The 12,984-nt window shown below is 40.8% G+C and overlaps 1 protein-coding gene across 5 annotated transcripts in view; it reads left to right on the top strand.

Moving 5' to 3' along the window:
* The window catches only part of LOC104588937 (ARM repeat superfamily protein), a 51,330-nt gene that overhangs the window by 12,227 nt on the left and 26,119 nt on the right, over positions 1–12,984 (top strand). For all 5 annotated transcript variants that reach the window (XR_733876.3, XR_733875.3, XR_016084190.1 and 2 more), the window contains exons 2-9: positions 875–976; positions 1,855–1,998; positions 2,127–2,207; positions 2,309–2,378; positions 2,481–2,551; positions 2,634–2,797; positions 2,932–3,003; positions 3,125–3,362. Coding sequence is in view for 2 of the 5 variants with exons in the window: in XM_010247069.3 (XP_010245371.1) it covers positions 875–976; positions 1,855–1,998; positions 2,127–2,207; positions 2,309–2,378; positions 2,481–2,551; positions 2,634–2,797; positions 2,932–3,003; positions 3,125–3,362 (942 nt within the window). In the remaining 3 variants the exon portion in view is untranslated. The remainder of the gene's footprint in view (positions 1–874; positions 977–1,854; positions 1,999–2,126; positions 2,208–2,308; positions 2,379–2,480; positions 2,552–2,633; positions 2,798–2,931; positions 3,004–3,124; positions 3,363–12,984) is intronic.

Here is a 12,984-nt window from a genome sequence, read left to right as displayed (position 1 = left end):
ATTTTGCAAATTTTACCCTGTTGAGTCCTATTTAGCATCAATATTTCTGGGGACTGAAGGGCTCGTATACTTTTTAGGAGTGTTTACATATTACATGATAACATATTGTGTTTCAATGGTTTTCCAGTGACTTTTATTTTGTTATTTAGTTACATTTGGGTTATAAAATAGACATGTAAGATGTTATCTTTATTGCTTAATTAGGTATGAGTTTACATATGTGAGATCTTTGATATTGGCATATAGTCTCTTATTGTAAAATGCTGCATCTGTGGCATCCTAAGGTTAAATTAAGAGTTTTTTTCCCTGCACTCATGATTTGTTTCTTCTATAGGATATGCTCATCGTGAAATCTTTTTGGAGTTACTTCGCTGATAAAAAAGTCTTTTTGTAGTTATATAAAAGCTCATATCATGCCATTGATACTGAACACTTTAAAATTATGAAATTTGTAATGTTGTACAGACTTCATCAAGAAAATCTCTCTAAAGAGTTGTGTGTATGGATTTCTTAAGAGAAATTGAATATTTCTTTTCTTAATTTCTGTGAAAGCTTGTATAAAAGAGAGACTTTATGGTTTGGTGAGACATTTGTTGAGCCTTATTACTGATATTTTCTTTTATTTTTCTTACTTTCTTCTCTTAGAAACCTCTTTAAATGGTAAGACTTTCTAATAGTTTCTCAAGGACTTCTGTTGTGTCTCCATATCTTTGATCAACTTTTATCATTATGAAAGTATGACATAAAGACTATCATCTTATATGACCTTTGCTAATTTTAATTAGTTGCCAAAACAATAAATAAACAACTTTCTATGTTACTTTTCAATTCAAACTGTTACTGGCAGTTACCTGTCTTTCTTTTACTTTTGCAGATAAAGGTAGGAGATCTTCGTATTTTGGCAAACATATCATTCCTTTTGGTTAGGAAGGATTGGTCTTCTGAGATTCGGTTGCATGCTTTCAAAATGTTGCAGGTTCATGTCCATATACCAATGCTAGATCCTATTTGAAAGTATTATGTACTAGTTCAGTTTGGTAAACTGCAAAGAGGACATATTAGTGTCAAGTGATAAATGTGATACATCTCTTCTGGATGGAATCATTCAATGTTTTGACATGGTTGTATTGATTTTTTTTCCTTTTTCCATGCTGTCTGTGTTGAGTAATTCATATATATGCTTGTTTCTATCTAAACTCTAAAGAATCTCTAATCATCAGGAAAATATCTAGCTTCAGTATATCCCGACCTACTGTGCCAAACCATGTATCAACTTGAATAAACATATGCAACTGAAGAATCTTCCTTTAGTCCGACAGAGTATTACTCATTTAATAGTTCCCTAACAAGCATGGTTTTAAAAAACAACCTGGAAACGGAACCTTTTTGGCCACCGGTTTCTGGGTTGACGGTCCGATTGTCCGGTTCGAATGGACGGCCCGTTCTGACAAAAAATTAAAAATATAAAATGGCCAAAACCGTTGAACGGGTTGACGGTTCGACCGCCTGGGTCAATGGCTTGTTGACTTTTTCAACGGTTTTTGGCCAAAGACGAGGTTTGGGGTAAAATGGAACCGGTTGCCTGGGTGGTTCCCGGGCCGAACAGTCCGACCGTCCGGGTCAACGACGTTTCGAAAACCATGTTAACAAGTACTTTCTGCTCAAAATTCATTGCTTGTTTCTCTAACAAGCATTTTCTGCTAAAAATTGATGAAAAGGTCATAAAACAACAGTGATCGCAGCTATCTGGGTTCTCGGGCAGGGTGGATTGCATATGATACACTTATCTGAAGTCAGTGGTATTTGTATGGCCTGACCATCATTTTTATTTATTTTTATTATTTTTTTTTGCAGCATTTGGTTCGGTTAAGATGGGAAGAATTGAATTCCATGGAAAGAAGAAACTTTGCCAATGTTGCTGTAGATTTGATTTCTGAGATGGCAAATCCTTGTGAAGAATGGGCTTTGAAAAGTCAAACAGCTGCGCTTGTGGCCGAGGTTTGTCTTTTTTACCTTGCCAGATTTGGGTTTTCTTCAACTTTCGATGGACAACACCCTCCTGGCCCCAAAAAAAGAAGAAAGAACTCTTCCTATTGTTGCACTCATTTCTTTTGTCTCTATGACAGATAGTTAGGAGAGAAGGGCTAAGCCTGTGGAAAGAACTCCTTCCATCTCTAGTTTCTCTATCGAACAATGGTCCTATACAAGTAAATTTCATCTTATTCTGTTTGCTATTGTTGGCTTGTTTTGTTACATTATGACCATAAAATTTTTGTGAGGTAGTTAACACAATTTTCCTTTTTTGTAGGCTGAGTTGGTTTCCATGATGCTGAGGTGGCTTCCTGAAGATATTACAGTTCATAATGAAGATTTAGAAGGTATATAACAGGACATGGTGCATGTCACTTTGTCATTATGATAAGTCTTTTCCTTGTCTGTTGAACTGTGACCTTTAAACTACTACTATATGTATTATACAGGTGATCGACGCAGGCTATTATTACGTGGGCTTACTCAATCGTTGCCTGACATCTTGCCTTTATTGTACACTGTAAGTGGTATTCTTTAATTTGTTATTTTCCAGCCCATTAATATGTTCCAGCATCATGAAGATGTCCTAATTTGTAATACAGTTGCTTGAGAGGCACTTTGGGGCTGCTTTGAGTGAGGCAGACAGACAACAATTGGACCTTGCAAAACAGCATGCAGCCACAGTAACAGCTATTTTGAATGCTATTAATGCATATGCTGAGTGGGCCCCTTTACCTGATCTTGCAAAATATGGCCTAGTTCATGGGTATTATTTTTGTCTTTTTTAGTGGTTCGATATGATTTTTGTCTTCTTTCTGCAAATATTTTAAACACCAAGTTTGGTCTTGATTTTTTTTTTTTTTTTCCATGGAATGGGTTTCCTTGTTTTTTCTTAAACAGATGTGGGTACTTACTTTCTTCTCCTGATTTCCGTCTCCATGCTTGTGAATTCTTCAAACTTGTCTCCCCAAGGTATTTAATGTGACATCTTGTGGAAACTTCTTTGTTCTTTCTAATGCAAATGGTTATCGAACTGGTTGTGTGAAGAATTCTCTCACTGTTCCTTTTTGGCTTGTGCTGATGTGACTTGCAGGAAGAGGCCTGTTGATGCTTCTGCTTCTGAATTTGATTCTGCAATGAGTAATATCTTTCAGATCTTGATGAATATATCTAGAGACTTCTTATGCAGAAGTAATTCAAGTGCTGGTGGCATGGATGACAGTGAATTTGAATTTGCTGAATATATATGTGAGAGTATGGTCTCTTTGGGTTCTTCAAACTTGCAATGCATTGCCTCAGATAGCACCATTCTTCCTCTATATCTTCAAGAGGTACTTTCTTATCAAATTAACATTGTTATCTCTAGAAATCTGCACTATCTTTGTCTTCAAGAGTACTTTCCTATCAAATTAACATTGGTATCTCAAGAAATCTGCACTATTTAGTGCACAGGTTCTGTGACCCAAATTATGATGATAAGCTAATTTTGATGAAATCACAGTCATCAAGGTGGTCCAGGGTTATGCAATCATAATAATTTTAGGATAATCCTTGTTTTTCTCTGTATTTACTGAGGACTTTAAGATGTTTTATAAAGTTGCATGAGCTGTGTCAGTCTCATGCTTGAAGAAGGAATTTTCGAGGTCTATTATTAATTAAGCAATTTATTAAAAGTTAAAACCTTGGGCTGACAAGCATGAGAATGTGGGTTCTAGTCTAAGAGTTGCCACTCTGTGCCAAAAAAAAGCAACAGTTAGGTTTGTATCCAATCTACCCCTACCCCCGATAACTGGGATCAACATTGGTCAATAGCCTTTTTTTTTGAAGAATAAAAAGGAAATTCATTAAATTGAAAAAAATGCAGTACGTCTCAAAATGCTGGTTGTCTAGATGACAAACCATATCCTTAACAGAATTACACTGAAAGGAATCAAAGTTAAATGGATTCAATTCCAAAGTGTTCCAGAAGTTCTCTAACAGATCTGCCTTGTGCACCCAGGCTGAAGTCATATTGCCCACTCCTGCTATCAGATTTTTATTTTTTGACTTGTCCTCAAATACCCTTCTGTTCCTTTCTTTCCAAATGGCCCAGCATACTGCAAATGGGATACATTTCCACAAGATTTTGGCTTTCTTGCTTCCTCTGATTTTAGGCCATGAGGAAAAAGGCTCTGCTGATGTCGCGGGATGAAAAGCAGCCACTCCAAACAGATGAGAGAAAAACTTCCACATAAAGTTTGCCACATTGCATGAGAAGAATCAGTGGAGAACTGTTTCCTCCGCTTGGCTGCACATATAGCAACAATTTGCATGCTGCAAGCTTTTGGATTTCAGATGATCACAAGTTAAGATACTATCATGTGCCACCAGCCAGGCGAAAGCCTCTACCCTTGGGGGTACAGGATTGCCCCACACACCTTTTATCTGATTTGAATCCCTACCATCTCTGAGAAGAGCCTTGTAAAAGGATTTAACTGAAAGTCGTCCTTCTATGCAATCTTTCCACCATAAACCATCTGTTGTATCTCTGGAAATGCTAGCCTCTTCCAATTTATCCAATAGCTGAATGCATTCTTCCACTTCTTGGTCCAATAAAGGTCTTCTAAACTTTGGATTCCAGACCACTTGCTCCCCCCTCCACTCGTAACACTGCTCAATAGGCACTTGCTGATCTGTCAATTTATAAAGTCTAGGACATACCTCACATAATCTTCCCACCTCCAACCACTCATCTTCCCAAAACCTTAACCTAAAGCCTTCCCCCACTTTAAACTTAACTAAACTTCTGAAATTTTGATTGAAGCTCATGATTCCCTTCCACACACTCACCCCATAGGAACTTCTTACCTCCCTGGATTCCCACCCGAACCTTACCACTCCATATTACCCTACCACCACCCTTCTCCATAATGCCTCCCTTTCTCCCTCTTGCCCAAACCTCCACAGCCGTTTCCCTAACAGAGCTTTATTAAATAACTTTACCCTTCTCAGCCCTAAGCCTCCCCCCTCCTTTGCTCTACAAACCTTCTCCCACTTAACTAGGTGGAATTTTTTGTCCCCCCACCCTTTCCTGTAGAAAATCCTGCTGAATTTTTTCCACCTTTGCAGCCACTTCTTTGGGAACTTTCAAGAGGGAAAAGTAATATGTTGGTAGGCTTGAGAGAACACTCTTGATGAGTGTGATTCTCCCACCCATAGAAAGGTACTTGGCTTTCCATCTGTCTAGCCTCCTCTCTACCCTTTCTAATAAAGGTTTCCATATACTACTTGATGATGCCCTTGCTCCCATTGGTAACCCAAGATAAATGAAAGGCAGCTCCCCTACCTTATATTCCAACACCTCTGTATACTGTCTCACTACCTCAACTCTTATGCCCCCAACTCCTATCAAAAAGCTCTTCTCTAAGTTCGCACTTTCTTCCAACATCTGTTTCTCCTTCCTCTCTGAATTGGGACTTTGGGTTTCGTAGGGGCCTGAGGGATCATGAACTTTCTTGTGTTTCAGACCTTTTGTCACTACTTGAAAGCGTTTTTTTGTACCCTCTCAGATCTGATGTGAGACTTTGGTCCCCTAATCCAAAAGGTTACTTCACGTGTGCCTCCTTCTTTAAGTCCCTTTGCTCTTCCTCGGGACAGTTGGGTTTTCCAGCTAAGGAGATCTGGTCTAGACCTGTACCTCCTAAAATTATTATTTTCTGCAGGGAGGTGTTCTATAGGAAAATCAACACTTCAGATTTATTGCAGAAGAGAAGGCCTTCCATGTGTTTGTCTCCTAACTGGTGTGTACTTTGCTGGGCTAATGATGAGGATTGCTCTCACTTACTTTTAACCTGTTCCTTTTCTGATGCTATTTGGGGTTGGATCTTTGCCTTGTTTTTGGGTGCAAGTGGAATTTGACTACAACTGTAGATCAGCTCTTTGACCCTTCCTTCTGTGTGTGGCCCACAAAAAATGGTAAAACAATGTGGAGGTGCATTAGAGCTGCTGCTTTGTGGACAATTTGGGAAGAAAGAAATGCGAGGATTTTCCAAGAGAAGGAGAGAAATATTCAGACTGTAAAGGATTGTATTTTGACCAGGGCAATCCATTGGCAGAGATCATTGGATTCCTTTAAAATATACTCCTTTGATGACATTTGGAGGAATTGGATAGTTGTGGTTAGTAGCAGTACCAGGAAGAACATGGTACCAGCTGTGTGGGTGCCTCCTTTTGAAGGCTGGACAAAGCTGAATTTTGATGGTAGCAGCCAAGGAAACCCAGGTCCTTCTGGGATAGGAGGGGTGCTGTGAGATAAAGACAGCAATATCTTAGCTTTATTCTCAGGCTCCGTGGGTATAGGAGACTCTATTAGAGCTGAGATTCTAGTGGCGGTACAAGGTATTCAGATTGCAGATCAGTTAGGAGTTCAGAATTTGCTTATTGAAGGAGATTCCAAAGTTGTTGTGGGTTGGTTAAAAAATCCATTCAGTTATTTGGTGCTACAGGGACATTATGAGGAAAGTTAATTGGTTTTCAAGGAACATGACTGTTAATTCTCAGTGGGTGGGTAGAACAGCTAATACCATAGCGGATATTCTGGGCAGCTCTGTAAACTTTCATTTCCTAGTCTGATGTAGTACATTGTTGTTGTTGAGGAGAGGTACCAGCTCGTGCCTCTCCTCGGGCAGTCTGTATTGTAACATCATATTGTTTCCTTTGAATAAAATATCACTCATTTATCAAAAAAAAGTTCACCTTTAGGCCAGTCAACATCTCAAAATTGGCTAAAATAACTCTTAGGTTCAGGACTTGGTTTGCTGAAGCGTCTAGGAATGTTAGGGTATCATCAGCATATTGTAGGTGAGTGATACTCAGGCCTTCATTTCCAACCTTGAATCCTTCTAACCATCCCCTTGCACTCCTTTCTTCATGATCAAGTTAGTGCCTCCATGACTATGACAAACGGGAAAGGGGAGAGTGGAACCCCTTGCCTCAATCCTCTAGAGGCTTGAAAAAATTCTGATGACACATCATTAATTAGCAGTGAGAAGGAGGCTGAAGAAATGCACCCATATATCCAACCCCTCCAAACCTCCCCAAACCCCATCAACCTTTACATTTCCTCCAAGAATCCCCATTCAACATGGTCATAAGCCTTTTCTATGTCTAGCATACAAACCAAATCTGCTATTCCACTTCTTAACCTTGAATTTATACATTCACTAGCAACCAACACCCAGTCCAGAATCTGTCTACCTTCTACAATGGCCATCTGAGTCTCCCTTATCACCTCTTGAATCACTTTTCTCAGCCTTCCTGCCAGTACTTTTGCCAATAGTTTGTAAGGCCTACTTAGCAAACTAATTGGCCTGAATTCTGTTATGTTCACTGCATCGCTTTTGTTCTGTATTAAAGAAACGAAAGTCGCATTCACCCTCCTATCTAGATTTTTGGATTTCCAGAACCCCTTGAACATCTGCATAAAATCCTCTTGTAAAAAATACCAGCAGCTTTTAATGAAGTTAAAATTTAAGCCATCTGGCCCTGGTGCTGTCTCCATTGATTTTTTTTAGAGCCTCCAAATCTCCAACTTCAAGATCCCTTTATAGCCAACCTGTCGCACTACTTCTTAGTCCCTTTGGTTCCAATTCTCCCAAGGATACCCAACTCCACCCTCTCCCTGTGTACAAGTTCTTATAATATGAAACCGCTTTATCTTGGATGTCTCCCCATGTGTCGAACACCTCCTTCTCCACTTGGATCCTCGTAAGCAAATTTCTCCTTCTCCCATTTGCAAAAGCATGGAAGAAAGAAGAATTCTTATCTCCCTCTTTCAACCATATGACCCTAGATTTTTGTCTCCACCTAACTTCCTCCAACATTAAATTCTCTAGATTGGATTCCAATACAGCCATATCATTTTGAGTCTCTGACTCTCTTCTAAGATCTCCTTCCTCTCATGCCTTTTAATCTGGCCAGCTTTTCCAAGATCTCTTTTTTTTCCTGTCATGCTCCCCTCTAAATGCTTCCTTCCTCCTCTCCCTTAATTCTTGCTTAATTACTTGCAGTTTTTAAAAAACTTTTATATCTGCTGACCCATGCACTTGTTTTCTACCCATTCTACAAAGTTTGATTGAAGAAGCCATCCATTGTTCAACCTGAAAGGTTTGAATTCTGTAACAGCCACAAATTTTCTCAACAGGATTGGTGTATGATCTGATAATTGAATGGTTAATGGTTCCTGAACCGCTTCTCCTACATAACCTGCCCGTCCAATCTTCAGAGAATAAGATTATGTCCAGCTTCTGAGAATGGCTGGAATTTGGTCATTCAACCATGTAAACTTCCCTCCGACCAATAGTGGATCAATCAGCTCATTATTGGTTATAAATTCTTCAAACCTCCTCATACCTATAGAAGTTCTTCTTTCCCTTCCCCCCCTTCATTTCATTCCTTCTCCTTACTATGTTGAAGTCCCCACCACACACCAGGGCCCATCCCTCTTTTCTCTCCCCCTCCTCATTTGGCCCACACATTTGTTAAACCCCATCTCCAGTCCCCATTTACTTCTTGTAAGCATACTGAGACTGAGAACACTCCAACATCCTCCCCAACCTTTTTAAAGACCCCTGAATTCCATATGATTACAGCTCCCCCTGACAAGCCCGAAGCTTTAAGCTCTACCCACTCTCCTCTCTCTTCCCTCCATATTTCATTTTTCAATTTCATATCAAAGTTTTCCAATTTTGCTTCTTGGAGTAAAACCACCTCTGGTTTAAAGCTTCGAAGCAAGTTCCTTACTATCCCCCTCCTCCTTCCATCTCTCAACCCTCTTACATTCCAGCTAAGAATCCTCATCTTCCTCCTCCTCCCCCCAAATTACTTGAGCTTGTCCAACCCTTCCTCTTCTCTTCCCTCCTCGACCCACCCCTTTATTTTTTCTAAATATTCTTCCCTCTTTTTCTCCTCTCTTTTCTTCTTTTCAAACTTCTCAAATGCTATTTTTGCAAAGCCTTCCCTATTAGACAGTTTTGTATGCCCTTAGCTTCAATCAGAATGATGTACTTTATGAGTTTATTGTAAATGAATAAAAGTGCATATTTGATTCATGTTTCCTTGGTATGTTTCTGTGTAATACCCTTAAACTGGACACTTAATGAGACTCGTGTTAGTTTAGAATGTTCACAGCCAGTGGATCGGTCTGGGGAGACCTATCCTGACAAGGTTGACACTGTAGTGCCACCAAGTCGGTTGGGGTGACCTGTCTCAGCTGCCAGGGTGAGACCCTAGGCACATACAGTGTAGGATTAATTGAATCTTTGAACTGGACCAGATTTCCAGTATTGCCCTGGACCTTGGAGATTGATGGGCAAAACTGGAAAGTTACACCCGACCCCTAGACTCGATTATGATACTGCACTCAGTGTCGGATTGGGCTGTCTTTGATGTACCATTCAGTGAGATCCTTAGCGGGGGTCAAAACCTGGGTATGTTGGGACAGTCTGAGAATTCATCTGAGTGGGTGATCATAGTGACAGGATCAGCCCCTTTGTCGGACAAAGGTAATGATCGGGGATGCACTCTCACTGATGGAAACCAAGACTGCCGGCAGCCGATTTCAACCGTTGAGATTTGTTTTGCAAAGTATATTTTATATGAGATATAAAAGTATATATATTATGGTTTCTAAAATGTTTGCAAGAAGGTTTTAATTCCCGGGATCCATATAAGTAGAGAGTGCAACACTGTTCCTTGCAGCCGAGGGAGAGGTCCTCTCTTGTCGGCCAGTGTATGATCATTATGGGCTGAGAGGTTAAGTGTAAGACCATTGAGGATAATACTTGATGGGCTAATCTTGCATCTGCCCACAGTCCCTGGGTGTTACAAGGTGGCTTGGCCCAGGGACCACTTAGGGTAAATGTTGGGCCCATAGAGCCCATTCGATGGGTTTCAGGGGGTGCACTGTCTTTAACAGTGTATTCGACCAGGCCTTGTAACAAAGGCTGGGCCGAACCCATGTGGCTGGTGTGTAGATCAATGCTTGGGTCCCACGCCATACAAGGAAGCCCAACTGGGCAGCAGTTAGGAAGGTTAAGTGAGCACATAAGCTTAATGGGCCTAAAGCCCATTTCGAACTGGGCTATTCATTTAGTTAATTAAAGGGGCGAATTCTGAGATGGATTAGCAGATAGGATATGGTCTTAATCCTATCCACTCAGAGAGTCCAGATCTGAATATGATTCAGATCTAGAAACCTCCTAATGAGATTAGGAGAAAGCTAATCTAATATGCAGATAAGATAAGGGTTTATCCCTATCACCTAAAGAGAAGTTTTATCCAAATATGATTTGGATAAGCTGCTCCTATTTGGATTAGGAGCTGATTTTTTAGGTTAACAAAAGAAGGGGGCGGCAGCTTAAGTGAGATCATCAGATTTTCTTTAGTGCTGAAATCAAGAAGAGAGAATTCTGCACCCTGCGAATACTCTCTTGCCGCCTCCCTGTTCTTGCCGCCCTGTTTGCCAGTTCGATCTCCAGTTGTGGGAGAAGTCAAGATTGGATCTTGACATCAGTTCTTTGAGAAAGGATTGAAAGGAAGTTGTGCTCACGTACCATCCTGCTGATTCTTGCGAAGGACAAAGTTCTTGGAGAACACTGCTGATTCTGCTTTATCCTGCATTGCGCCATCTTTAGTGGGAGTAGATTTTGCATCCTTCCTTGGGCATGAACACCTCTGTTGGGAGATACTACTTCTCCGTATCAGGTATAATCCTCCCCTACTCCTTTTGGTTCAGATCTGATTCAGTTTAAGGTTCAAGAATGATCATTGAAAATATGATTTTCTAAATAGGGAATGTGATTCCCAGTTGAAGGGAGATAATTTTTTTTTTGAAATTCGCCCCTTATTCCGCAATCTTTGGGTGTCCATGTGATGGATCTCTCATCCCTTCATTCCCCTCCCCAGAAGACTAGCTTGAGAGACTTTCCAACCTCCACCTCCCTCTCCACCAGTTTGTTAATATTTACCTTCCCATTTTGTATTATTTCCTCAACTTCGTGATCTTTTTGTGTGTTCTTCTTTATCTTTCTCTCCATTCCTTTACCCAATCACCGACCCTTCACCTTCCCCCCCTTGTTCCCCTACTTACTAATCTTTTAGAAGAGTCTTTAGGTCTTCTTTTTCTATTGTATACCCTGTTTCGTCTTCCACCCCCTTTCTTCTCTCTCAGAGATCTCTTAACTGAAGTTTTTTCCCCTGTCCCTCCTTCTGTTTCTTTTCCTTTTTCCCCTCTCTGTTTGGAGTTTCCAACACCAGAATGTTCGGCTTGCCCGACTGACTTACCCCTTCAACTCTGAGCGATGATATCAGGATACTTGAATCGACACTCCCATACTCTCTTTCTTTCCTTCTAATTCCTTTTCTGTATTCTCTATAGGACTCGAATCCTGGTTGATCGGGAGGCACTCCCCTTCCTGAATGTGCAGCTTCCCCAATGTCACTGACTCTTCTTCCTCTTCTCCTTGAGATTTCTCTTTCTTATAGCTCTCTGTCTTGCAGTTGGAATTGGAAACCCCTTCTTTCAGCCTATTGGGTGAATCTTTTTCGACGTCCTGGATTTTTGGCTCTTTACTTCCTTCTGACTCCACAAACTTCTCTTTTGTATCTGTTCTATGCAACTCTCCTGCCGCTGAGCTTGTCGCTCTTCATTTATCTACCTCGCTGCCCAAAATCTTAAACTTTCGTATGTTCTCATACTTGGTGACCACCCAGATCCAACCTTTGCTTTCTTCTTCCTTGTGCTCAGCGCTTTCTTGTTTCTTGGACCTCGAGCATTCAAAACTGGTTTTCTTTGAACATAGGCTTGTTCTTCCGTTTTTACCCTCTTGTTCTCCCGTCCTTTCTTTTTGGTCCATCTTTTAAAGTTTACTGCTAAGCTATTGAAGCGGTAACCTTTTTTTAGCACCTACCTCCTTAACATCGGTTGGTGACGATTTCTTTCCCCTTCGAATCGCCCCCCTCTTTACTACTTTCTCCTCCTACTAACTCGGGCCCACTAACTTTCAAGTTTACCTTATGCTGAACTTCCACCTCACCCTTGCCTTCCACGCGCCTCCTTCTTCTTAATGATTCTGCCAGTGCATCATCTTCTTCCTCTCCCCTTCGTCTATTTGTCTCCTTTACCTCTTCAGCTCCTCCCCTGTTCCCTATCTCTTCCTCTCTCCTTCCTCCTCTGCTTGATCTTCTTCCTCTCTCCTTCCTCCTCTGCTTGATCTTCTTCCTCTCTCCTCCCCTTGTCCTGATTCGTCTCTGCACCTTGATACCTCTCAGCTCTATTGTAAGTGCCATCTACTCCTTCTACAAACAATCTCAGATCGTGCCATTCACCTGCGAAACCCAAGCACAACCTCTTTGGAATGTTAGAAGTGTTTTTGACTTCAACCAGTATCCTTGCCATGTCCATTTTCTCCCAAGTCCTATTTCTGTTGTCCATTCTAATGAATCTTCTGCATGAGGCAGCTAATTCCTCGGATGTATTGATACACCACATATGTAGTGGGATCCCTATGATGTCTATCCATACTGCCCCCTTCCACTTGCCTTCTACCACTTCCAGCTGCCGACAACTATCTATCCAGCCTCAAATTGAAATCTCTTACCTTTTTTTTTTCTCTTCCTCTAAAATATGTTCAGCAAATTGTCTACTGTGAAACATTACCAGTAATATCTCTGCGTGCAGTTTCCGTACTCCCAAAACCTTTTTCTCTTCCCCATTCTAGCTTCACCCAACTCTTGAAGTCCTTTATTTCCACTTCTCTCCCTACTAATCTACCGACCAAGCATGCTTGAAGAATGTTCAATCTCTCCTCCAATTTCCCTGACTTTCTTACATCAACTACTACCTCCAGTCCCATTAATAAATCTTCCTAGACTTGAATTTGTGGGTGTTACTGCAGTTCCCGAGCAATTCCCACG

The sequence above is a fragment of the Nelumbo nucifera genome, chromosome 3 (genome assembly GCF_055504915.1).
Source record: "Nelumbo nucifera cultivar China Antique chromosome 3, China Antique-T2T, whole genome shotgun sequence".
NCBI classification, from domain to species: Eukaryota; Viridiplantae; Streptophyta; class Magnoliopsida; order Proteales; family Nelumbonaceae; genus Nelumbo; species Nelumbo nucifera.
The sequence above is the reverse complement of the archived record's forward strand: the minus strand, read 5'-3'. Positions and strand labels throughout refer to the sequence as shown.